Source organism: Ascaphus truei, chromosome 7 (genome assembly GCF_040206685.1).
Source record: "Ascaphus truei isolate aAscTru1 chromosome 7, aAscTru1.hap1, whole genome shotgun sequence".
In the NCBI taxonomy this organism is placed as follows: domain Eukaryota; kingdom Metazoa; phylum Chordata; class Amphibia; order Anura; family Ascaphidae; genus Ascaphus; species Ascaphus truei.
Genome location: NC_134489.1, coordinates 39572764 through 39599437, shown reverse-complemented (window position 1 = coordinate 39599437; position 26674 = coordinate 39572764). Strand labels below are relative to the sequence as shown.

At 45.5% G+C, this 26674-nt stretch overlaps 3 protein-coding genes across 11 annotated transcripts in view; 1 reads left to right on the top strand and 2 right to left on the bottom strand.

Annotated features, from left to right (window-relative positions):
* Positions 1–9418, bottom strand: part of SLC25A44 (solute carrier family 25 member 44) — a 38361-nt gene extending 28943 nt beyond the window's left edge. The window contains exons 1-6 of one of the 6 annotated variants that reach the window (XM_075607813.1): positions 9230–9397; positions 8754–8886; positions 8339–8420; positions 4674–5325; positions 3838–3965; positions 2753–2940 (exon numbers count right to left, since the gene is read on the bottom strand). In XM_075607813.1, coding sequence (XP_075463928.1) covers positions 2753–2940; positions 3838–3965; positions 4674–5295 — 938 coding nt within the window. In that variant the 5' untranslated portion in view covers positions 5296–5325; positions 8339–8420; positions 8754–8886; positions 9230–9397. Of the gene's footprint in view, positions 1–2752; positions 2941–3837; positions 3966–4673; positions 5326–8338; positions 8421–8753; positions 8887–9109; positions 9132–9229 lie in introns of those variants that run through there. The other 5 variants (XM_075607815.1, XM_075607811.1, XM_075607812.1 and 2 more) reach the window with 5 other exon arrangements.
* Positions 9419–9492: 74 nt separating this feature from the next.
* Positions 9493–22276, top strand: TOMM40L (translocase of outer mitochondrial membrane 40 like). 2 transcript variants are annotated; one of them, XM_075607822.1, is made up of 8 exons: positions 9500–10417; positions 12588–12655; positions 13247–13339; positions 15150–15251; positions 17148–17253; positions 18462–18584; positions 20425–20501; positions 21251–22276. In XM_075607822.1, exons 1-8 carry the CDS (start codon positions 10309–10311, stop codon positions 21491–21493), a joined length of 921 nt encoding a protein of 306 aa, XP_075463937.1. In that variant the 5' UTR covers positions 9500–10308; the 3' UTR covers positions 21494–22276. The 2 variants fall into 2 exon arrangements, with proteins under 2 accessions (XP_075463938.1, XP_075463937.1); XM_075607823.1 differs by lacking the exon at positions 18462–18584 and having other exon boundaries at positions 9493–10417.
* A 2103-nt stretch (positions 22277–24379) lies between these two features.
* The window catches only part of NR1I3 (nuclear receptor subfamily 1 group I member 3), a 38444-nt gene continuing 36149 nt past the window's right edge, over positions 24380–26674 (bottom strand). For all 3 annotated transcript variants that reach the window (XM_075607820.1, XM_075607819.1, XM_075607821.1), the window contains one exon: positions 24380–26561. In XM_075607820.1, the coding sequence (XP_075463935.1) occupies positions 26426–26561 (136 nt within the window). In that variant the 3' untranslated portion in view covers positions 24380–26425. The remainder of the gene's footprint in view (positions 26562–26674) is intronic.

The following is a 26674-nucleotide window of genomic DNA, read 5'->3' as shown; positions in this document are numbered from 1 at the left end:
GCAGGGAAGACAATTTTTTCTTCCCGTCCTGCGATCACGTGTACGGCGGGCAGATATGCTCCGTCATGGCCGTGCCCTCCACTCCCCCCATCGCTCCCCTACAGACCGTCGATTGTGGCTTTTATCCGTGTCGCCCCGCCAGGTGCGCGTGCAGCAGTTAATACTGGGGCCGTAGCCTAAGGCCTGGACCAGGGTGGCGCTGAGCCGCGCGCTCACGCTCGCCACGATGAGACACATTGCGACAATGTTTGTGGCCAGCGTGAGTGGGCGGGCACGCCTGCTTGGCGCTTAGCTGCTTGCCAAGCAAGCAAATTTAAATTTGCTGCCCGCAAGCGCGTCACGCGAGCGGTTCGCCCAATGAGGGCAAACCAGCTCTGTGACGTCATGGCCGCGCCCCCAGACGCACGTGCACCTAGCCGGCCACGAATCGCCCGGCCGAGCAGGGCGCAGTGCACGAGCACCAGCGCGCCCGTTCCCTACCTGGCCGAGGCCTAAAGGCCAGCATGTGACAGAGTTGCTACAAACAACTGTTGGTAAGAAGATGCAACCATTTCTGATAATAGCTTGAGTTCCTTGTATGGAGCATAAGGAGGTGTGACATGTTAGATAGACAGGAGTTATAAGATTGTTCCGGAAGAACACAAATACCATGTTCAGTCATAATACTTAAAGAGTTAAGGCTGACAAGGTGATTCTCTTCCGGATAAATACTAGCAGCTGAGAGATTCCCCTCCTGGTGTTATCCTAACTGGAGAAGGACGTTTCCAGTACAAAGAGAGAAGAAATTACTCGCAATCTCTTTGAAAACAATATGACCCATTTGATGTAACTGCCTTTATATTTACTATTAATGAATGGAAGTAATAACTTTGGAAAAATAAATGTTTCTTTTGTGTGCTAAAAGCCGGAATGCAGAAATATTTTATGCAGCGGTGAAAACATCTTACAGTGCCAATCTGGGCACAATCGCACAAAAACGCACGTTTCCGGCAACGCGAGTTTGTGCGAAAATTCCCTTGATCGGCCCTATAGCAGTTTGAAAAATAAACCCCTAAAGGAGTAATTCTACATTGACCAAAAATCCGTGTGGGACTTGTTTGGGCGTTTTCAGCGGATATCAGTGCGGATATAGAATTAGTCCCAAGCGTCTCCATGATGCTATTCTTAATAAGGATTATTCCCAGCTCCATATGGAGCAGACTACCTATTTTTAAATAAAAGTAGATATAGCTTCTCCTGGTGTCACTGCAACAAATAATGAAACCCAGCAGAAGTAAAAACACACATCCATATCACCACCGGCACCTTCTTATTACACAAGCTTATTGAACAGTTTACTACCATTGTGGGCAGCAAATATGCCGTCTACATTGTGTTGTGGCCCTGTCTGACCACAGCTTCCAAAGTTCTTGACCCCTGCGTCTGACAGCAAAGGATTTTTTTCTGCAACTCATTCCTAATCAGACTTCCATTGTAAGAGAGACCCACTTTATAATTAACACATGATCGATAATACAATGCTCATCTTTCCTTACCAGGTCTGATCATAACACAGACTTGTCATTGACAGAACTAATTAGTGAGGCTGGAACATGCCCCTGTGATTTCACACTGTCCTTCTGAGTTTTATTTGCACAACTGGTAGGTCCACAGGAAAGGAAGTATATATTTTGTCAACCTTTCTTACAATGACAATGTAACCTGTGCTGCAGCTATAAATGGCAATGCCTTTGCCGACACAATCTTTCTAGTGACTAAACAACCAATTGTAGGCACAAAAAACCCCCACATTACCCGGAAAAACCCAAACACCTTTTAATCGGGTGTTCACGGAGTACGTACACACATACACACAAATAAATCAGCCTCACGGCTTTGAGTTAAAAAAAAAGGTCATATTAGCATTCTGTTTAGCAAACGGGTCAAGCGGGTTGGACATTGTCCCTCTGACTCGCTGCCCGATGCCCCAAATTACCAATTTATCCCCCAGTAGATTGCAGTCTACTTCTGGGATATCATACAATTAAATAACAATAAAAAAAAAACTATTTCTCATATATACGTCTGTTAACCTGTTAGGGAAGTGGAAAGCAGGACCTGGGTCTTTTAACACATACCTGCTTAAAGTTGTTGTTCCTGCCAAGTTAAAACAAAACGTTCGCACTCAATGTTACAGCTATGTATCATTATTTCCTGTCCTGCTACCTTACGACCAACATCTGTAAACTTCCCCACATTTGGCAGTTACTTAAAACAACTGATCAGCTCCCTGTGTAAAAAAGGCAAAGGCGCTCTCCTTTATAAAAACCATAAAAAGGCCGGTGCGGTCCAAATGTTCATCCGGAAAATGGGGGGTAAAAATAATGACGACTCCGGTGTCACATGCGTGAAGTTACTGAGAGGATGCAAAGTGTACACTTAATCATGTACATCCAGTTAATGTTGGGCGGCGTTTAACTGTTTACCTTCTAATTCCCATGTGCTTTCAGTGGCTCTTCTAGGGAAGGACTTTCACATTGTCCAACCTCCGATCAGTAGCAACATGTCATTGATTATGACATGGGCACAGAACAGAACTATCGCATCATTATGACTATGCAACACACATACGCACGTGTGCGTGTATATATACACATATATAGTCTCCAGTGAAAGACATTCCAAATTCCACCAATGGACTCCTGCTCATCATTTTCCTTTAGATGGCTGTTACTGCCACCCATGGGTGTAATACTCCCTGCTCTACCCTCACCAATGTCTTGAGTCGAGCAGCTCTGGGCGCATGCTGAGCTTCTTCAGAGTCTCGTACCCTACAACGATGACGATGGTGGAAGGTGTGGAAGAAATGATGCGGGCGGAGAGGCCTTTGGTGAGACCCCACGGCCCTTCCTCTGCCATCAGCTGCCTGAAAGTGTTGATGATGGAGCTCTTGCCTTCCACCTGCAAACATAGCAAGGAAGACGTACTGTGAGTCAAGGCATTTTGTTTAACCCTCTCGCTGCTGGACCCGTCTCACATTGAAAATTATAGGCAGGTTGCAATACCTCGTAGTGGGGAAAATGTGCTCTTTAGTTTTTAGTTGTGCACAAGCTTTTGAGACGTGTCTAGTTTTCTCCCGATGTACAGTCTGCTGAATAACTTGGGAGATCTTAAAAGCTTGAACTGTTAGATTGTAAGCTCTTCTGAGCAAATCTTCCTCTTTCTAAATGTTACTTTTATATCTGAAGCGCTTCTTCCCATGATCTGTTATTTGTATTATTTGTTATTTATACGATTGTCACGTGTATTACTGCTGTGACGCGCTATGTATATTAATGGCGCTATATAAATAAAGACATACATACTTCTGCAGGGTACGTAAAGCTACAAGAATCCCACAAATGACCTTAAAAATAGGATTTGCCTCTACTAATAGTGCAAGTCCATTGTAATTGTAATGCACTGGAATACATTACTTCCAACCTACACATTACTACTGCTTGCAAATAATACGTGTAATACAATATCATTTTACTGCCTCAGCTACAAATGCATGTTGATCTTTAAAACTACCAGACACTGTACACGTGTTTAAGACATGTCTTGATGCTGGTTACCAACATCACATGTGATTCTGTTGAGTGATCCTTTCCATAAGTCCAGAACTACCTCCTTCTGCACTTTCTGGGATTGTGTAGAACCACTGACCTTTTGCTCATAAAAATTAATCAATACAACTTATCTATAAAATGTGCATTATATGACATCTACAGGGAAATGGCAAACTAGTTCTACGTGTGGAAATTAAGATTTGATGGTGTTTCTTAACCACTGCCTAACAGGACAGGTGTGCTTTACCTGCACGCGGGCCCTTATAACGTCCATGGGATTGGTGATGGTGGAGGCCGTAGCTGCAGCCAGTGGTCCAGCTATCGCCTGCAGCAGAAGGTGAGGACAGTCGTCCGGAGTCAGGCGGGATAATTGCTCTAGGAGAGACACAAAAACAAACAAACACAGGAATGCAATGTTACCAAGCGCGTAAAACAGACCTAATCACTCGCAGCAGCTGACGGCACTTTCATGGTGTAGGACACCGGTGTCTGTGTTCAATGGAACCCCAGTAAGTTTATAAGCAAAGGGCGTGTGCTGGATACTGGACCATTGGGTGCCCTGCAGACAAATCAATAACCATGTAACAACAAACAGAGGAGTCGCCACAAAAGTCTTGGCATGAAATGTTAATGTTTTCTCCAATATCCAGAGAAAGCTCACAAACAGAGGCCTCACTAAAAACATTCTGCAATATTTAAACTTTCTTTAAAAATTGTTATGTAATCATGTTAAAATAAATGATGAGGTTATCAAATAAAAAAACAATACTGACCAGGCACTCACAAAAAAAAATACAAAGAACATGAAGACACTGGTACAAAGCCCCCAAAACAAGATAAATCAGTAGGTGTACCAACCAAAGGCCAATGGTTAATACTCACCACAGATCCAAATGATTCAAGCACAGACCATCTGCCTTGTGCTTGTTATTATATACATCACGTGGAGGTTGGAAAATAATATACAGCTTTAGAAACAACAATATTCGGGGGGAGTTTGGGATAAAGAGTTTTCTTAGGTGAAAAGACATTTCGAAGGGATCCACTGTTCTTAAAAGGAATTTGCGGTGGCGCTGTACCTACCTGCGTATAAGTGATAGAAAGGCCACCAGACGGCGCTGTTGGGGATGTAGGTAAGCAGGGACGCCACGTAACCCCTGTAAAATCCTTTCGGTCCGTCCAGCCTGAATATCTGAAAGATAATGTCCTTGGTCTGGCCGAAAACCACTGGTTGCTTCCCGTTTGCGGCCCGCACCCGGAATCTCCCCATGGTTTCTCCCTGCCGCTGCATCATGAGGTGCTGGGAGATGACATCAATGGGGACGGTGATGGTCTGGGCCACCAGCGAGGCAGAGCCGCCGGCCACCAGCGACTTGACCGTGTTGCTGCTGCTGTACCTTGACACGTACTTGCGAGTGAGTTCGTAGGTGGTGACGTAGCATTGGCCGGAGATCAGAGTGAACGTGTTGACCAAGAAGCCCCTGTAAAGTCCTGCGCCCCCCTCAGTACGTACGATCTTCAGGAAGGCGTCGAAGGTCCCGTTGTACATGCTCTTCCCTTTCTGAACCTGCAGGCGCGTCCGGATGAGGGTGAAGGGGTAAACGCTCACTCGGATCAACATGGTCATGAAGAACCCGAAGACATAGAACTTCTTCTTGTCCAGGTGCTCCCATTCTATGATCTGGATGTTCCTTTTGTCCTCCATGGCTCCGAACGTCCCAGGACAATGTTGTACCTGCAGCAAAGGAGTTACAGAATCAACCTACGCAGTCAGGTTCTGATTATCTGGGCTGCAATTTTACACAATCTTTTTTTTCCCAATGGGAGTAAAAACAATATATTCAATACAATTCTAGTTCCTTTAGTGCAGAGTGAGAACTTCACTATTAGGTGATATCTTTCTTATTTGGACCAACAATTGATTTCATAAGACAAGCTTTCCAGAGTGTTCTTCTCTTCCTAAGGCTGCGGCCAGGGTGAATGGAATGCGCTTGAATGGAGCGCTTGAATTTAAAATTTTGCTAAGACTTGCGCTTCCGCACGCTTGCGTAAGCGAGCTCCTGCTAAAGCCGCTCTCATTGTAGCTGCAGGGGCTCACTGCCGAAAAGCAGCGCGCCTCAGCACGGGTCAGCGCATAAGCGCTGACCATGCTCAAGGCCTTAGGTCAAGCAGTTTGACTGGACTAACAGCTAATTCTACTTAATTATTTTACAAAGCTGGAATCTGTTTCCTGTTACAACAACCCCACATCAGCTTCACACAACATGCCATATATTAAATGCCAAACCCTCATTGTTCAAAGCAATTGAATCCACTCATTTTAAGTTCTGCCTAATCTATTATTATTAATAATAATAATAATAATAATAATGTTTTGTTCTTGTATAGCGCTGCTAGTTTTACGCAGCGCTTTACAGAGACATTTTGCAGGCACAGGTCCCTGCCCCGTAAATCTTACAATCTATGTTTTTGGTGCCTGAAGCACAGGGAGATAAAGTGACTTGTATGTCTCTCTGTCTTTATTTAAATAGCACCATTACTGTACATAGCACTTCACAGTAGTAATACACTTGACAATAATATATAAAACAAATAATACAAATAACAGATTATGGGAATAAGCGCTTCAGACATAAAAGTAACATTTCGGAAGAGGAGTCACTGCTTCGAAGAGCTTACAATCTAATTGGTAGGGAGAACGTACAGAGGCAGTAGGAGGGCATTCAGTTAAGTGCGTCTGCAGGGGGCCAAGCTTTATGTATCGTGTATAGAATTAGCCACGTGCTACTCATATGCTTCTTTAAGCAAGTGTGTCTTAAGGTGGGTTTTAAAGGTGGATAGAGAGGGTGCTAGTCGGGTATTGAGGGGAAGGGCATTCCAGAGGTGGGGGGCAGTCAATGAGAAAGGTTTAAGGTGGGTTAGGGCTTTAGATACAAAAGGGGTAGAGAGAAGACATCCTTGAGCAGAACGCGAGAGTCAGGATGGTGTATAGCGAGAAATTAGGGCTGAGATGTAAGGAGGGGCAGAAGAGTGTAAAGCTTTAAAAGTGAGGATGAGAATTGAGTATGAGATGCGGGATTTGTCAGAAGCCAGGAGAGGGATTTCAGCAGGGGAGACGCTGAGATAGATTTAGGAAAGAGTACCGTGATTGTGGCAGCAGCGTTTAGGATTGTAGGGGAGACAGGTGAGCGGCAGGAAGGCCGGACAGCAGGAGGTTACAGTAATCGAGACGGGAGAGAATGAGGGCCTGAGTCAGAGTTTTAGCAGTCAAGCAATAGAGGAAAGGGTGTATCTTTGTAATATTGCAGAGGAAAAGGCGACAGGTTTTAGATACGTTTTGAACGTGAGAGAGGAGTCGAGTGTGACCCCTAAGCAGCGTGCTTGGGCTACTGGGTGAATGATTGTACTTCCAACAGCAATATGGAAGGAGGTAGTTGGGCCAGGTTTGGGAGAAAGTATGAGGAGCTCTGTTTTTGCCATGTTAAGTTTAAGTCGGCAGAGGGCCATCCAGGATGATATCGCAGAGAGACATTCAGAAACTTTGGTCTGTACAGCAGGTGTAAGGTCAGGGGTTGAGAAGTAAATGTGTTCTTTCCCAAGCTCACAAGGAGCAGACACCGGAAATTGAACCAGGTTCCCCTGCTTCAAAAACTCAGTGCCAGTCAGTGTCTTTACGCACTGAGCCACTCCTAAAAAAACAATCTGGCTACAAGTTTGTGAACACAAAAAGGCCAGCGCTATAAAATCCCAGAATGCTCAGGGGTTCTGCTTATAAAAAGGACTGAACCAAACTGTCCTGAAATTTGAGTAAGTTCAAAGGTATGAGCTGATAAGACGACATTGCAGCCTTGTTATGAAACAGGTGTATCAGGAGTGAAAAATATGTACAGAAAGATTTCAAGCTCTGACACTTCTGAAAAGTTTTAATGTTAAAATAACCATATAAATAAAATACAGATCAATTTATCCTATTTAACATTCTATCACTACATTATTTTAAAGTAACTTCAGTTATATAGCTAAAAGAATGTGGTCGATTCAGCTTCCGCATCTCACTATTTGACTCGATTTCACTCTTTGTTAAAGTACAGTTCCGAATATTTGGGATCGAATTAAAGGAAGAGGTAAGGAGTGCAGCGAGTCTTCCCTTAACCGCATCTCTAAATCATAATGATCACATCCCTGACCTGTTCTGCGACATCTTTATATTAAAATGTAATTAATGAATACCAGTGAACGTGCACACAATCCTTGCCTGTAATATATAACCAATAAAAAATACCACTTGTTAGCAAATTCACGTGTCAGACAGGTCCACAACCCTGTCTTTCGCCATTATCTCTTGTGTGCACTGCAGCCAGGGATTCTGGGTAATGACATGTAAATGAGCGCACAGTGTCACCTTTCGCTTCTTATGCCTTTTAACATGGAGCCCTATAAATGTATGCCTGCCGTATTACAGGTTTTTAAGCACAGTCTGGGTTAAAGAAATGCATGGCATGCAATCCTACCTGATGTACAGTATTACTAGGTACATGTAGCCAATGTGAATCACTGGACTGTGATTAAACGGTATAAACGCACATCTTTTCCTTGGAGTAAAAATGTTAGTGGCACCATTCAGCTCGTGAACTTTACTCCAAGGACACAGACCATCTTAAACACACCTTCCCCAAGACTAGCTGGAGAGATGTAATCATTCCACATGAGCCCACGGCCCAAAAGTATTTCCTTTGTTTGGACCTTACCTAAACCAGGTGTTCAGAGTTGATCTGTAGTGACCCGCCTTCGCTGACCCCTCAATTCACAAGACATTTACATTTTTGGTTTCTTTGAAAGGGAAAAAAAAAAAAAACTACCAATATGTCTGGTTGGTCAGCAACAGAAAGTCTCAACTTTATTGGCCACCAGAGCGAGTCTAAGCCATTTTGCATCCATTGGGCAAGTATTCTTGCCTGGTGGACTAACCTGCTTGGTAACAGGAGGTCACTTGGAAGTCGGGGGAACACGGACCAGTTCTGGGGGGGGGGGGAAGAGATCCCTAGTTCAGGAGAGAGAAAAAAAGGGGGGCGGGGGGGATGCGAACAGCACAGACGTCAGCTTTAAATCTTTCAACAACTCCAACAATGCCCAGGACATGTCACAGAGCATCAGGTCACCCACCTTCTCACGGACCAGGACTCTTGCGGCTGCCCATCCTCAGCATGTCACTGCTGGGCCATCACCAACGTGTCTCTCTGGGGACAGGAAGGGACATGACCCCCTCCCCTCCCACCTCAGTGCCTTGAAAGGAGACCTGTGGCAGGAACAGGATGAAGAGACCACGGGGTGACAACATGAAAGATGATAAGAACCTGCAGGATTAACCCTCTGGCGTTAACGACCCCCACCTCAATAAATTAGGGGCAAGAGAATAGCCCCCTAAAAAAATCCCCCTAAACAAAAGGGGGGTGAGGGGCACATTGAGAATTCATCCGGTGGCCACCATCACCGTGGGCCTGCAGGTGAAGGATTTGTACCTGTTCAGCTCGGGTTCCTGGAGGTGCCTTCCAACTGCCCTGCTCCCCCTTTCCCTGCACTCACTCCCTTCCCCCCCGGTGGTCACTATCATCCTGGGCCTGCAGATGAAGGATTTGTACCTGTTCAGCTCCGGTTACTGGCGGTCCCTTCCCGCCGTCCTGCTCTCCCTCCCCCCGGTGGTCACTATCACCCTGGGCCGCCCTCTCACGTCCACCGCCACCTGCCCGTCCAATCCCGGAAGTGAGAGAGGGTGGGTGGGCTGGTCTAGGGCAGCCAATCGCGGCGGGCGACGTCAGCGTAGGCGTCTCGGAAACGGCCCGTCTGAGGTGAGTGACCTACAGCGCGAGGGGGTCAAATGACGTCATCAACCCAGCCGTGGTATTTCTGGAGCTTTGCATGTATCCGTGGCATATACACTCCGGGAGAGAGGTGGCGGAATTATGCGTCTTCCATTCATTATTAGTATTAATTAATTAATCACATAGCAATCGCTGCCTCTCCCCCTGTTCCTCCCACTCAGCGCAGCCGCAAGCCGTTGCCATGGCAGCGCCTCTCCCTTCCTCCTCTCGCTTGCCCTTACCCAAGATGGCCGCCCCCTGGAGCCACGGGGTGCGGTGACGTCACTGAAGACGCTTGCCAAGAGTTAGCATGGCCGCACCCAATTCAGAGGACAGAGGAGCAGGGAGGCTGAATAAATAGGGACAGCAGCCAGAACTCTTACTTCTGGGGGAAGGGGTCAATGAAGGCAAACACTAAGGGGGGCAAGAGTTAACAGTGTTTATAGGGGAAGGTGGAGAATCAGTGGGCACACATCTATAATATATAAATATACATACACACACACACATATATAGATACAATGAGAATGGTGCCCCAATAATAAATCGGGCTTTAATTACCATGCAGAGTGTGTGACCTCAGAATGCATGGGAAACCTCTGCTAATTCTAACCAGGGCTTAATCACTCTCCCTTCTTGCTTTAAGAGGTGTTGGCTCCCATGTTTCTCAATTATTAGGATCCCCTAGTGTGAAAATGTGGGATTCCTACAAATTGCTGAGGGAGCCAGAGAGCGGGGGCGGCGTGGGAAGTGGTTACCGTGGTCAGCTGCGGCCTGGCAGTGGCGAGAAATAGACCGCGGCGGACTCCGGCAGAATTGGTGTTTTAAAAAACGTAGGTCATTGAATAGGCCAAGGCACGATGGGGAATGTTCTGGCCAGGGCGTCACCGATGTCCTGGAGATCTCAGAGGAAAGAGTCCTCTCTACCAAACCCAGGAAGCTTTGATGAGCTGCATAAGAACTGTAAAGGTAGGTAATGGGCCACACAGATCTAGGGGTATCTTTGGGTTACCACACACTGGGAAACCTATAGATAAGTACACAAATCCTGAAAAGCTTCATAATCCATTTATAGGAATGTCTTGCCCAATTTTGAATGTAAAAGTCATACGGGTTGTTAAATTGGCAGAAGAATGGAAGAGGTAAGACTGGGTTATATGATGGTTTTGGTGGTAAACCTTTTGGACCTGTGTTGGTGTAGCAGAAATGATACCGGCCCCATTGGATCTATTGCAATTCTTGGCAATTCCATTTATAACAGCCATTTCTAGTACTACCAATGCAAGCAGAACGTTACAGTAAAGGTGATTCTCAGGCACATTGAATACTTTTCGTGCAACCTATTTTCTCCAATGTAAAAAGGTACATGGTGCTGGCTACTGGATCACCCACTTCAGATGCTCCTCCCAATATCAGGTTGTAGGCAGAGTTTTGTAACAAGGACATTGCCACTGAATGGAACAGGAGATGTGCAACAGAGCCCTAGTCAGTTGACCAAAAATGTTGTTGATCCCAGAGCTGTTTTAGTGAGTCCTGTACAGTGAATGTTCTGTGCTCGATGTACAAATATATGGATAACGTCCATTCTGCTGGCACTATCCATGGTGCTGTAATATAGATGACCTCCTCACTGAAAGCTGAGCTATTCCAGAAAATCACATGTAACAGCTTCTGCTCATATTGCAAAAGGAGGATTACTACTGCACACCATAAGAGCATTCATATTTACCGGTGCCCTTGTGTTGAAAGAAGTCCTGCTGGAAATCCAAATCATACACTGGTATAAGAATAACACAAGAAACTGCGGATGTTTCTAAATGCTATTTAATGAGCCCAAAACTTAGCACATGTTTCGACCAAAGCGGTCTTTTTCAAGTGGTGAGACCGCTTTGGTCGAAACGTCGCTAAGTTTTTGGCTCATTAAATAGCATTTAGAAACATCCGCAGCGCATTGTGTTAATCCTTCTTTTTTTTGTAATTTTTTTTATTTTATATTTTTTTCAAACATTTTTATTAGGCTTTAAAACATTTTTACAAACATTGCAGTACAAAATAATGCTTAATACAATAAGAATTTTTTTCAGGTTGGAAAGAGACCATTGGGCCTTGTGTTAATCATATACCGGTGTACAGCTTGTGCTCACACATCACAACCCAACACATCACACGTTGTTTCTACAAAGGCTTCAGGTAGAATCATGGAGTTATAGGTAGAGCTTTTAAAGTTAACATATGACATTGGCAATTTGTATGTTTTTGTCTGTGGTGTGTGTATGTATATGTGTATATCTATCCTATCTATCTCTATCTCCCATCTATAGCTTTATTGATGGGAATATTTTTTTTTATTTTTTTTTATATATATATATATATATATATATATATATATATAATCAAAAAATAAATAGATGATACTGTTCTGTGGCTAACGAAATGCTTTTATTTGTGCGAGCTTTCGAGATACACTGATCTCTTCTTCCGGCGATGTTATAATGAATGAAGCAAGGATAACTTAAAAACAGTGTCTCTTGGAATGTTATCTGTGCTTGTCCTTCCCCTGGTGTGGATGTGTTGTATGGCTAGAGGTGTCAAAGGGTAACTGACACCTCTAGCCATAAAACACATCCACACCGGGGGAAGGACAAGCACAGATAACATTCCAAGAGACACTGTTTTTAAGTTATCCTTGCTTCATTCATTGTAACATCGCCGGAAGAAGAGATCAGTGTATCTCGAAAGCTCGCACAAATAAAAGCATTTCGTTAGCCACAGAACGGTATCATCTATTTATTTTTTGATTATTGAAGCTCGGCTAACACGGTACTGATACACATATATATATATATATATATATATATATATATATATATATATATATATATATATATATATATATATATATATATATATATATATATATATATATATATATATATATATAATAAATTGGGGAAAAGAGCAGATCTGATGGGCCCAATTGTCTTTTTTTGCAGCGAATTTCAATGTTCATAAATACGGATTTAATCTTCCACATGATGGGGAAGTGGCAACCCATCTTTAATTCCGAAAAATAAACATGAGCAGCTTTTCCAACTGTCTGGTTTTTAATGATTTTCTTTCCCAACTCTCCAATTTTTAGAAGTCTTTCCGCAGCAGCTAGAAGGAGTCAAACTAATTATTAACAAGACCCTCAGCAGCCACTTCCAGGTAAGGACCACCCAAGCCACGAATGGTTGAACGCAGTCTTCCTTTTGGAAATGCAATGAACACACAAGGGCTTTATGCATAGCTGGCTAGGCATACATTCAGGGTAGAGAAACGGGTTTTCTGTTTATATACAGTTACTGCTATCTGACTGCAAGTTCCGTAAAGGAATCTTAAGATACATTTGTTGATTAAAGGATCTGCAGATTCTGTTCTATTTCTGTATCCATATTTTACCTTTAAAAATCATGTATAATAGTATTATTTTGAGTCTCATTATTTGACGGCTTATTCTGATAAGAAGATTCTATCTGTGTTCATAGACTTCTTGACGAGACACCGCATGCTAATAAGATTTTAGGCACATGTAGGTGATCTAGTGTGTTTATAATGCATAAATCGTTAACATCGGGGCTTGCATTGGGCACTGCTGAAGATCTGTGCTGTCCATGTGCAATGTGTGCCTGGGAAAGTTTTTACTGCATGTGAATTCTTGAGACCAAGTGTCCTTCAATGATTCCTATTCTCGGTGACTCTGCACGTGTTACTCTCAGGACTGCATGTATTGTTAAGCGTTCTGTATCTTCTTCTCAGGTCAGCCACACCGTCCGTATGAGCACCATCGGCCTGTCCAGTTACCACTTCAATGCCACATATTCGGGAGACCGTCAGCTCAGCCCCACAGAGGTGCAGTTGGTCTCGAGCAGGCTTCACACCTGATATGTTTTTTTTCCTTATTTATATGTAACAATCAGTGGACTACAGTTACACAGTAGATGAGGTTGGGAAAAGACATAAGTCCATCAATTTCAACCTATCCTAAATTTATCCGACAGATACTCTATCCCAGGGTGGCGCAAAAAAAATTCCCTGCGCCCCCTGCCGGCGGTCCCCTCATCTCCTTGACCCCGCTCCGGTGTCGGCTCCGGCGTCATGATGTCACGTTGCCATAGCAATGTGACGTCACATGACTGCCGCCACGTTGCCATGGAGACGCGTGTGAGAAGCCGCCCGAGCCAAGGTGAGTTAGGTTTACAGAGACCCTGCAGCTCCCCCGGCACTTAATTTAAGTGCCTCCGGGAAGTGCTCGGGGCCTCTGTAAACCCCCTGCACTCAGTCTCGCACCCCCAGTTTGCGCACCGCTGCTTTATCCTATATCCCTACTTACAGTATATTGATCCAGTGGAAGGCAATAAAAAACCCCAATGATACATAATCTATTGATATCTCATAAGGGGAAAAATACATTCCTTCTTGACTCCAAATATTGGCAATCGGATTATTCCCTGGATCAACATCCTTCCCATGTATACTTATTTGGTATATCCTTATATATCTTTCCTTTCTATAAAGATGTCCAACTTTTTTTTGGAGATGTTTATTGTATCTGCCATCACAGCCTCCAAGAGTACTGAATGCCACATTGTAACTGCCCTTACTGTAAAGAAAACTTTCCTTTGTTGCTGGTGAAATCTCCTTTCCTTTAACCTTAAGGGATGGCCCCCGGGTCCTTTGTACTGCCCGTGGGCGGAATAGTTCTTTTGAAAGCGCCTTGTATTGTCCCCGAATATATTTGTATATAGTTATCATATCCCCTCTAAGGCCTCGTCCAGGGTTCCGGCGGGGGTGCGGAGGCGCGCTGAAGCTCAGGGAAAGCGGGTGCTTTCCCTGGCCTTAGACAGCGCACGGTCAGGGGGCGGGCCGGGGGTGGGCCAGTGACGTCACAGAGCTGGTTCGCCCTCATTGGGCGAACCGCTCACGTGACCGGCCCTGCGCTCCGGCAAGCGCATGATTTTAAAAATTACCTAAGACCTACGCTTCCGCGCGCTTGCGGAAGCGTAGGCAAGCCCCTACTAAAGCCGCTCTCATTGCGGCTGTAGGGGCTCACAGGTAAGTGCAAGCACGGCTCAGCGCGTAAGCGCTGAGCATGGCCGAGGCCTTACACGCCTATTTTCTAATGTGAACAAATGTAATTTAGCTAGCCTCCCCTCATAAATCAGATTATCCATCCCCTTTATTAGTTTGGTGACTCTTCTCTGCACTTTCTCTAGTTGATCAGTAAAATATTAGTGTCATTATATTCTGCTGAAATACCAGATCATTCCGATTTATATAAAGCTGTTTCCAAATACTTGTGTAAATATTGCCCTTTAACTGCTTGTATTGACAAGGAATCTTATTCTCATTACACTGCTGCTTTTAAATGGGCTGGTCCATTGGCGGTAATTAACCCTTTGGTGCATCTCATTATAATATATGTGCCTTATAGAATTTCCTAACTCCTGCTATTAAACTCTCCCCAATTTGCTAGCTAATGCACATGGGGCACAATACCTCGATATGTGGACACTCGGCATGAAGAAAAGGCCTCTCCTTCCCCCTATTCAATACACAACGATGCCATCTCGCCTCCCCTTCTGGCAGCCAAGGGGTTAAGATGACCTTTTGAATGGGCAGGGTTAATGAGGGGGGGTCTCTTTTCTTTCTTTCTTTGAAGACGTTTCCCATGTTGACAGGGGACCTGGATAATGCCGGGAGCCTGAACGCTCAGATCCTGTATCTTCTGGCTGAACGCATCCGGACCAAAGCTGTGTTCCAGGTATAGGGTGGACCCATAGCCCTGGTAGCTCCCAGGTGACACTAGATGGGAATAGTCTTTATAGGGTGACATTTAAATGGTCCATCAAAAGAAAAGCTGTGCATTGTGGGGATGGTGTGTACTTCAGACACTGGGCCCTAGTTTAACATGGCGATTACATATACAGGCGGTCCTCGGTTATCCGACACAATTTGTTACTCAAAATGGCGTGGATAGCGAAACGTTGTAAAGCGAAACACGTTTTCCCATAGGAACACTGTTTAAATGAAAGGTTCCGTTCCTGAAGGCATTTTTAATGCTAAAATACACAAAATATTTTACGCAGACAATAAGATACGCAGCACACACATAAATTATATAGGGCATATACTGTATTATATATATAATATAACATAAAATATAATATAAAAATATAATATATTATATACACATAAACTACTTTGCAAAGCATCGTAAGAGCGTTGGATAAGCCGTTTGGCGTTGTAAAAATGAACACAGGTATGCATTGCACAGCGTTGGATAAGCCCTTCGTTGTAAAGCGAGGCGTTGTAAAGCGAGGCGTTGGAAAGCGAGGCGTTGGAAAGCGAGGCGTTGGAAAGCGAGGCCTGCCTGTATACATGTACCTCTCTTCCCATGGAACTTTTTTATCTCAATTCATCTGAGTGGCTTCTCAAGGAGCCGACACCAGGATTTGAGCCGGGTTCCCCTGCTTCAAAGTTGGCGTAATCAGTCAGTGTCTTGACTCACTGAGCCGCGCCTATACTCAAACTGAGCTGCGCCTACACATACTTTAAGGTCTATGGGGAGATTTACAAAGCTCTAGTACCACTTTGCAGGGGTGGTTAACTCCAGTCCTTGAGCCCTCCCCCCCAACAGGACAGGTTTTCAGCACAGGTGACTCAATCAGTGGCTCACTGATTGAGCCACCTGTGCTGAGGCAGGGATATTCGTAATCCCTGACCTGTAGGTGGCCCTTGATAACTGGAGCTGGGTTTAGAATCACTGGGTTATTGCTCAGCAATGGCTGTTAACATGGGATTAATAGGCGGTAACCCACAGCAGAACTTAATAAATCCAGATGTATCTATGTATTTCAAAGTGATGCAGTTCTGGGGCAAAAAATGCTCCAGATGTTTCAAAGAAAAAAAAATCCTATTTCTTTCCATGGGGGCTTTCCTGAAGATACAAATAGCACAATGGGTGCCCCAGCATTGCAGCACTGTTACCCCAATACTTGGGCCGCCATTGGAAATGGGCAGTAGACCGCGTACAGCAAACAAAAATACCACCTGTGAGCACAGTTCGGGTACAGCCGCTAGGTACTTAGTGAGACAGATGAAATTGATTTCCAGGCGCGCTGAAGGGTCATGACCTTCAGCAATCAATCAGTGCCAGTCACTGCTCGGCCACGCCCCCCCCCCCCCCCCCCCCTCCCGCTCGCATTTGAATTTTTTTTATGCAGTACAGCCGAGCGCTCAGGCTTGGAGAGTTGGTGACTTCACTGCTCTCAAGCATGAGCGCTCCCCGCAGCCTTGCACAGTTCGGGTTACTGAAGTGTTGAGCCAGGAAGCCTACTCACAGCTCCTCGACCTTTGGGGTCTCATCAGTGCAAGGCTGGTTGCCGGCTATGCAACGTGGATTTAACCAGACGTTAAAAAAAGTTATGGTGCGTAATATTAATATAGTAAATTCTTCGACGGATGGTCCCTTTATTTAACAGGGAATCATACCAGTAAAGTTTTGTTTGCACCTTAACCAATGCGTATAGGAAACAAACTGTAACTGGCTCTTTTGCTGCAACTCCAGCCACTTAACTGCCTGGGCTCCCACCGGTCAGTGGTCAGCAAAGCCTTTCGCAGGGGCCTCCGGATAACCGTTTCTATCTCTGGCACCCAGACTCAGCTCTCCAAATTCCTGACCTGGCAGTTTGACGGAGAATACAGAGGGGACGATTGCACATGGACGCTGACCTTGGGAAACCCAGATATGGTCAACGAATCGGGTAAATGGAACAATCGCCGTCGGGTGTCAAATGCCCCCGCTAGCCACGGGGTTTGGGTGCTCGAGCACCACAGGGGTTAATCGCAGCGCTAAGAAATCGCCAGCTTTAAAACTAGTTGATATTTGCTTGTGAGACTGGACCGGGGAGGGTGTCCCGAATGCAATGCAGGAAAAAATGGGTTTTAAAGCACTCTTTCTGGGCATGTAGGAAAGGGGCAAAATTCTGCAATCAAGTGCTGCAATTCATACACAATATTAGGGAAACTGAATTGACAAAATCAGTTGGAGACCTATTGGGGTTCTTTCAAATGAAAATAAATGACCAAAATATAAAAATTCTGCAATTAGTAATTGTTACAACTACGATCGCAAAAAAATGTATATTGAGAGACTGGGCAAAATCTTCAGTACTTTAAGATATCGGAGATTCAAAGGGAATTGTTGATTTTGTTGCAATATGATAAAAAAAAAAAAAGATCCATACTTAGACTTGGAAAGGGGCAACAAAAAAATAGTTTAAGAAGTGGGAATTGTACTTGGATTATCGACCCACAGGGCAAAAAGAAAATTGAAACCCGTTTTAAGGTACGGGATGGGTCGTCCTGAAGGGAGAGGGACAAACAAATGATGATCATTTAAAAAGTGAACCTAAGTAAGAAATAAATTCAACAGCAAAAGACAGGCCCAGTGCTGTATCTAACGTGACATATTTTATAGTTAAATACTTATCTGTTTATCTTCTCATAAGCAAGGGTCATTTAGTTCAATTTTTGGACCAAAGTATTTATCCTACATCCACGTCACAGTGCGGCCCATCTGTAGGTCCTAACACTGCTGTACCTGCAAACAGCTCTCATACCCTCTGTAATGGAGGGAGAGCGGTCTTTAATAGACTGGTCTTTTACAGGTGCTTAGCCAGAACTGCAATTAAAAGGGTGGGATGCGTGAGCTTGGAAACAGATGAGTATTTAACTATATAATATGTCAAGTTAGATGCAGCATTGAGGCTTTTTGTCCTTTGTTCTATACATGCCGCCACAACCCTAGTAGAGGGCTGCATTCTGGCAGTGCCTCTTTAGCTGCCCCAACACCCTGTGGGAGGTACTCGTAGGGGCTGCATTCTGGCAGTGCCTACCCAGCTGCCCCAACACCCTGTGGGAGGTACCCGTAGGGGCTGCACTCTGACCTTACCTCCCTATTGCTTTGCAGTGATCCTGGTGACTCATTTCCTGCAGAGCATTACACCCCGGCTAGTGCTGGGGGGAGAGTTGGTTTACCACCGGCGTACGGGAGAAGAGGGAGCAATCGTCACTCTGGCAGGAAAATATACTGGTACAAGCTTCTCATTCACAGCCCTGTCCTCTTGTATTGTTCTAAGGCTTAGGCCCACGTTTATGAAGCGGTCTTCTGCCATACAATACAAAGGTTGTGGACTGCGGTGCAACTGCTGTTGGAAAAAATATGACTGTGTCGGGGAGGAAAGGGTTAATACCTGATTTGCCATGCATTACTGTTGTTGCCCTGTCCCCGCCATTCCCTGTCTGCGAGGGTAAAAGACAAGATGCATTGCTTGCCATACCCTCTAACCAACACATGATAGAAGATCTTAAATGTAAGGCAGGAGGTATTTTTTTGTAAGTCTAAGCAGGAATTACTTGGACATCCAGCTGTGATATGGGTGAATGAGCTTCGGTATTTTTATGACCAAGCCTGAAAGGGTTGTAATTATTTTTATGATGGAGCCTCAAAAGGCTTCCACAGATTTAGAGTCCCCCTGTCTAAAAGAGTGTCAATTATTACACTACCCAGAGGCCAATAATGTATACAATAATGGCATACTGATGCACAGCAGATGTCAGGCTAATGACACCTCTAAGTCAGAGACCAGACACAGTGGCCCCAAGAAATGGGTGTAGCCCAGGTATGCTAAGTGGCATGGGCGTCAACCTGACCCATGCGCCCTGCCCACCGGACAGCCCTTTTGACCGGTCTTATGAACTGTGGGTCACTTGGCTATTCGTGGGTTTTTTTTGTTCCCATGAGGGGATTGGATCCACATGTTAAAGATAGCTTTGGCCAGTCTTTAACTGTGGCTTCCCAGGTATTTCCCAGTGTGATTCCTGAATTTTAATCCATGATGTAAAGATGCAAGACTTTGTTCCAGTACAGCAGCAACCAGTCCAGGAGTGAAGGGGTTAACAACCACATAACCACAGGACTTTTAAAACCAAGGCTGCATTTCTTGCACTGGCAAGCAAAGGACAATTCATTTTGTTCCAAGGACAATTTCTTCCATTTCCTTATCCCAGTGAGTGTTTTAAGTGTATTCTGCAGATGTCGTGTGTTTTGTCTATTAAGGAAATAAATCACAATTTATTTTGCAACTGTTCAATCAAGTACCCAGAAATATAAATGTGTTGATAAAAGTTGATGTCATCGTGACAATGACCAATACTGCAAAAAGAACTAGGTGCAAAAATGTATCGAAGGCACTTTTAAAAACAGTAAGAGTGTTCTCTTACTGTTTTTAAACGTGCCTTCAATAAATTTTTGTACCTAGTTCTTTTTGCAGTATTGGTCATATTATTTCCAACAGCAGTTGCACCGCCGTCCACAACCTTTGTATGCCGATACTCCTTGGTAGGAGCACGCCGACAGCACCAGGATTTCCACAAGGTCAGCAGTGAGTAACTGCATTACATTTGTTACTTCATTCATGTGATTATCCAGTTCCCAAAACCATTTTGACTACCACATAAGATATACCTGTTGTAGGCTAGTGGAATCTATGTGTAGTGGTGTTTCAAGGGACAATAACATTTTGGATATTGGAGTCCTGAGTTTATAAAGCTGTTTTGGTTTGGAGGAATATGAAGATTGAAAAGGTATCCTTTAATACATGGACTTTTCCTGGTCAGCATCACTAGGGGTTATTCCTCTATTTTTTCCTTCTGCCATACAATACCTTTCCGGCGCTGGAAGACACTTTACAACGCATTGACATGAATGGGGCTATAAGGTCTGTTCCAGCACTGGAAGGTGACTCATTGGTAGAAGGCTGCTTAGTTCACACGGGCCTCAATCTGTTGCATCGTGGGCTTTGGTGTGCAGTTCCATCCTGGTACAGACACACAGATCCCTTGTTATCATGCTGTTCATGCCTCTCTTACAGCGCAGAACTGGATGGCGACTTTGAATGTCGGATATGGTGGGGCACACGCCAGCTATTATCACAAAGCCAACGAACAGGCAAGTCTGTGCCACGTTTATTTCACGTTGTGCCACAAAGCTTCATTTTCTAGGACACCATTGTCCTGCTCCAGAGAGCGATGCAGTGAGATACATCTCGTACTGACTTTGTGGGACCGTTGGCTGAGGCTCCCAGAGAGCTTAGTCAGATGCCTGAGGCACAGGGGTACGATGCCTGAGGCACGATGCCCAATGTCACAAGGAGTCAAATTATTATTAGGCCCAAATGTAAATGATTTGAAGACAGCAGAGGCCTATGTATAAGTGTGCAAAACTGGGACAGTTCTGGGGAAGAAAACGGCAGCAGATTTTTATAGGACACCTGGTGCACTTTTTGTACACAAGAAATTGATACATTGACATCACTTTTACGGTGTCTGTAACCGTGAGCTGCCCATAACAATTGAACACACTTGTCTTTTGTGCTGTCTATCTATATCCTTGTTTAACATTTGTTTGATTGAGGAACCCTAATTATAGTGGGAAATTCTGTGGGACCCCCGATCCTCTCTAATAGCGCGTCTGAGGTCAGATGCATTGTAAGGAACCCCAACCGTCTCTAATAGCGCGTCTGAGATCAGATGCATTGTAAGGAACCCCCCAACCCTCTCGTCTGAGATGCATTGTAAATTGTACCAAATACAGAAGAATTTACAATGCATCTGAACATTGCAGGGAACCCTTTAGGGATGCTAGAAACCATTGTTGAAAAACACTGCTCTATATAATGCTTCATTCTGTCTCCACAGATTCAGGTTGGGGTGGAGTTTGAAGCCAACACCAGACTGCAGGACACCTCCTTTGCTTTCGGCTACCACCTGAACCTTCCCAAAGCCAACATGGTCTTCAAAGGATCGGTGGACAGCAACTGGTGCGTGGGGGGAGTGCTGGAGAAGAAACTGCCTCCCTTGCCTGTCACGCTGGCTCTAGGAGCCTTCATGAACCATTGGAAGAATAAGTTTCACTGCGGCTTCAGCATCATGGTGGGATGAGAAAGGGTCCGAGGTCGGTGGGATGGACATCCAAAGGAACTTCTGTGTCCTGAAAAGACCCGTCACTCTACACTGGTAACCCCCAACCAAACACCTGCACACATGCTCCCCACCCCTCCTATAAAAGGGAAGTGGATGGAAAACCGCCAAAGCATGGAGTCACACTGTTATGTTGCCCCCCGAAGTTCGTAATGAGGATTTGTCTGTTGAATTCAGGACCCGGCTTTTGTTGTGTCTCGCTTCCCGTTGGTAGTCAGTATTAGCCCCTTCTGTGCCGGAGAGGCAGTAAAGAAGTATAGCCACTTGGCTGATTCCAAACTGCAGGAAAGAGCCTTCCAAATGTCTGGCGAGGAGGGGGTTAACCCTAACTCCTCATCCACCAGGAAATGTCACGAAGCTCATTGAGATTCAGGAATGTCTCTTGTGGGAGATCTGATGCTGCTGTGTGGGATTAAAAAAAGATAATTGCCTCTGTCCTGCCTTCCTGTCTCAGGGGGGCCACGGAGAGTAGCCCTCTCTGCCTTGTAGTTTAAGCGGGAGAATTACATTACAGTAACCAAACTCCTGGGACAAGGCTTACATTTAATTGCCCGTTGGCAACTCGGAGGCACGTCAGGGCTGCAAACGTTAAATCCAACCCATTATTCCTTAGTGCGTCTTCTAGAAGTTGTTAGAAATACCGGAGTTTCATGCTGTTGTTTCACCTGTTGGAGGTGCTGTTCATGTTTGTAAAACAATTTGAAATGAACCTTCTTTCCCTTATTGAACATTTATTTGGCTTCATCCCTTTTGTTCACTTGTCTCTGTTTATCCTGATGGCTTTTTCCACTATAACTCTGGTGCCATTTCTCTATTTATTTTTTTTGTACCATGATCAGAACCAGGTGAGTGATAAATTCTGGCTACAAAGTGAACTTGCATCGCCTATGGCACAGGCCACTTTAAACCCCTTTTTTGCTGCCGGGGGTTTGGCTATATTTTAGCAGTGTACCGGTTAAGTAACGTATTCTGTTAGGTCAGGGGTCCTCAAGACCCCCACCCCCCCCTCACAGGTTGGGTTTTACGGATATCCCTGCTTCAGCACAGGTGGCTGTCATAATGACTGAGCCACTGATTGAGACACCTGTGCTGAAGCAGTGTTCCTGAAAATCTGACCAGTGGAGGGATCTCTAGGACTGGAGCGTAGAATGAGGGAATGAGCTATGGCAACCGTGTGCAGACATACTCAGTGACATTATATCGGGCAACATGCGGGCAAATGTTTATTTTTTTAATTTTTTTTAACCCCTACAGCGCTGGAGAGCACAGCCATGCATTTTGTCTTTTCCAACGCTTTGGGGGCTTGGCAAGCATTGTATAGAAGATGTCTTGGCTCGTTCGCAGCCAGCACGCACAGTGCCGAGTGCCAGCCGAGTCTGTAACTCTGCACTTACTGTCACAGACAGTCAGAAGCGCAGGCGACAGCAGCATGAATTATGCAGCCGCACTGGGAGCAGCTGCAAGGCGTTCGCCTTACCTGGCCGCCTTCCACTGCCAGAATCCGCTGCTGTCCTTCAGCAGCGAGACGCATCACTGGTCATTTGGGGCAAAATCCTGTCGTGAAATTGGAGAGCAACTGTTCTTGACCCTTGAGGACTGGAGTTGCCCACCCCTGTGCGAACGCCAGGTGTGCAGGGAAGGGATCTGCAGACGGGAGTGGGGGGGGGGGGGGGTGCAGTGCACGGGCAATCCACTAATAGGTAGGGCTAAGGTCAAAATGAGGATTTGTTGTGATACCTTTTCAGAAACCAACATGACCGCCCTTTATAGATTGAGTTCCAGAGCTTGCCAAACCTTATAGGTCTCTTCTTCACGTGTTCCTGTGAAGTTGGGAAAGCTCTGTACACTATGAAGAACTCTCAAGTTGGTGCCCCTAAAAGGTATCGCAACCTACAATACGCTTGTTGGTAACCAGTGCGTTTCAAGCCCCGCTGGCAGGGAAGGGGTTAAGAAGAGGCGTTTGTCACTTCCAACTCCACATTTGCTGTAAATTAACTTTGCTAACCCAGCTTCTTATGTTTAGGAAAGTTCTCCCTTTTCTCACGCCCTTTAACCCAGCCCCATCCTGAAGTTTTTAGGGTCCCACTTTAGAAGCTGCTTATGTAAAATGCCTAGTCATAACTGCCTAAAAGCTGCCCCATTTTCTGCCAGTGAGGGCAGCAGGGCCGCGAGGGCGAAACGCGCCAACCTTGTCCTTATCAGTGTGGTGGGGAGGAAGTGGGGCACTGGTGCATGTTTGGGAGGGCTATAAGAGTTTGTACATTTTGCTGGGAGGATTACACAGCTAAACACCCTGACGCTTTTCCAGTAATACACAGGACATTAAAAGGAGGCTGCAGATGGTTCATGCTCTTCTGTCTCCCATCCCAGATCCAAAGCGGGACTTTATACAGTAGGAAGGAATTGAGCTTTGGTCTGGGACATACGGTAAGACGAGAACATGAGTCCCTCTGGGATATATGGGACCTATGAGAGACCTGAACCCTTACCGGTTATAAGATCGGGCCGGCATCATCCACGCTAAAGAAATAGTGGGGGGGGGGGGGGGAAGGGGGGGAATCCCAGGCAGAACAAGGTAAATGTCTTGAGGAATGATAGATCGAGGGGTGGGCAACTCTCACCAACAGGTCAGGGTTTCAGGATATCCCTGCTTCAGCACCGGTGGCTCGGTCAAAGACTGAGCCTCTGAGATTGAGCTATCTGTGCTGAAGCAGGGATATCCTGAAACCTTGACCTGTTGGTGGCCCTTGAGGACTGGAGTTGGCCGCCCCCTGGGATAGATGGACAAGTCGGCATAAGGTGCCTGAAAGATAAAGACTAGTTATGCAAAGGAAAATGTTTCAGCAGTTATCAGTTTAAGGCCAATACAATTTAATCCTTTGAGTGGCTGGATACAAAGTGCTTTTGGGGGGTACTAACCCCCCCCCCCTTCTCCCCTCTAGCAGTGTCCTGATGCCTCTTGATCTTAATGTTGATGACTCCGTGTAGGGAACGCACAGTGCAGCTTGGTGTATGAAGGTATTAGCGTGCGCTGTCACCTCCCAGAAATAGTTGGAGAAGGTGTTCTCATGCCGGTGAATGGTCCATCTTCAGCCGCCGCGACATCTCCGAATTCCCGTTCATTGTCCCTGGTTTTGACGCAAGTTTCGTACGTTTCCTAAATAGGCGCGTGGCTCCTATTCCTAGGATATTGCTGAAATAAATCTTTGCCAGTTTGCCGAACACGAACCCGTTTCTGGGGTAAAAGAGACCCGTTGCAGGCATCACGCGGGTTACGCCTGGAAGTCTCCCAGCTGGGAAACTAGGAGCGAAACTCGTGCAAAGTGAAGCAATGGGAATCTTTGCTTTGATCAATATAATACAGTTTATTTTTTTTTGCAGCTGGGAAACTTTGATAAATGGACCCCACATGTATCACTCATGAATCGGTGACGGAGACCTGTATCATCTGTGTCTAAATACATTTAAATAGATCCTGGCACATCCATAAAATCGCAAACGCATCTGGGCTTGTTACTTTGCTTGGTCATAAAGATATCCTTGTAGCTCATTTGGTTCATCCAGGCGCAACTTCAGCGCTCAAAGGCCACCAACAGATGAGGGTTATGTATATCCCTGCTTCAGCACAGGTTGCTCCTGTGCTGAAGCAGGGATATCCTGAAAAGCTGACCTGTTGGTGTCCCTGGGGAACTGGCGTTTGCCACCCCTAAGTTAGTTTGACTTATCCATTGATCAGAGATTTTATTTCTAACACCCAGAGACAGTTATTGGGGAGAGGGGGTGTACGGTACTGTGCTGGTCAATACTTAAGTGGATCATCCTGAGACTTTATGAACCTTGCACAGAAATAGGGCCCCATAACCAGGCATGTTAGCGGAGTACAGCGGAAGATAAAGCCCGCCGAATGCATGGCCTTGGTTTGTTCGCTTATCACCAAAACCATCTGTTAAGTTCTGCGTTTATCACTTCACCGCATTCAGAAATCTTTTAGAGGATTTTCCTACTTCCTGGGCTATAGTGCGAATTATCCATATAGCTAAAAGGCACTGCAGGTGGTGTGTTATTGTATCGCCTGCTTCTCTACTCTCGGGGAACCCAAGGGAGAGATGATGGGTGAAGGCATTTAGCTTATTAAAGGAGGGCTGGGAAGAAAGGGGGGCGGGGGGAGAGAGAGAAGAGACACACACACCACCCCGCTCCCCTCTTAGCATCTCCCCAGAGAAACCATGCCATGTATACCATGCACTAAAACAGGAGTGCTCAACTCCAGTCCCCTCAACAGGTCAGATTTTCAGGATGTCCCTGCTTCAGCACAGGTGGCTCAATCCGATGCTCAGTCTTTGACTGAGCCACCTACAGTATGTTGAAGCTGGGATATCTTGAAAACCTGACCTGTTGGTGGTGCTTGAGGACCGGAATTGAGCGCCCCTGCTCTGAAACAATGTCCTTCCCGAGGACAGAGGGTGCAGAATAATAACAGCATGTTCTTGTATAGCGCTGCTAGTTTTACGTAGCGCTTTACAGAGACATTTTGCAGGCACAGGTCCCTGCCCCGCAGAGCTTACAGTCTATGATTTTGTGCCTGAGGCTCAGAGAGATAAAGTGACTTGCCCAAGGTCACAAGGAGCCGACGCCGGTAATTGAACGAGGTTCCTTCAAACGCAGTGCCAGTCAGTGTCTTTACTCACTGAGCCGCTCCTTCTCCCAGAATCGCCACTGTCATGGTCATCGACCTCTGGCAGTGCCTCCACATTCCTTCTCGTGTGATACCTCACTGCGAGCTTTGCTATTGTCAGTTTTTAGAGTATTTTTCCGATTTTTCTTGTTTTGTGCAAACCCCCTTCCAGGTTTTTCTTTTTTGCGACAGGCAGGCGGAGGAAAGCCCCAGGAATTTCAGCAGAAGAGTTCCTTCATCAGAGGAGTCATGGCGTTGGACGACATGTCCTGGATGTGGAGGAGCTGTCGGGTATTTTCGTCATTTAGGGTGCGGAGTTCGGTTAGCAGGGAGAGGAGTTTGGCGTAGAGGAACCTGCCAGAGACACAGGGCGAGAAGTCAAAATTAGTCATCTTTGTCTTGGAAGAAGACGACCAGTGTTGGGAGCAGCCCTACTGCCCCTGTGCACAAGGCGAAGTACATGTTCT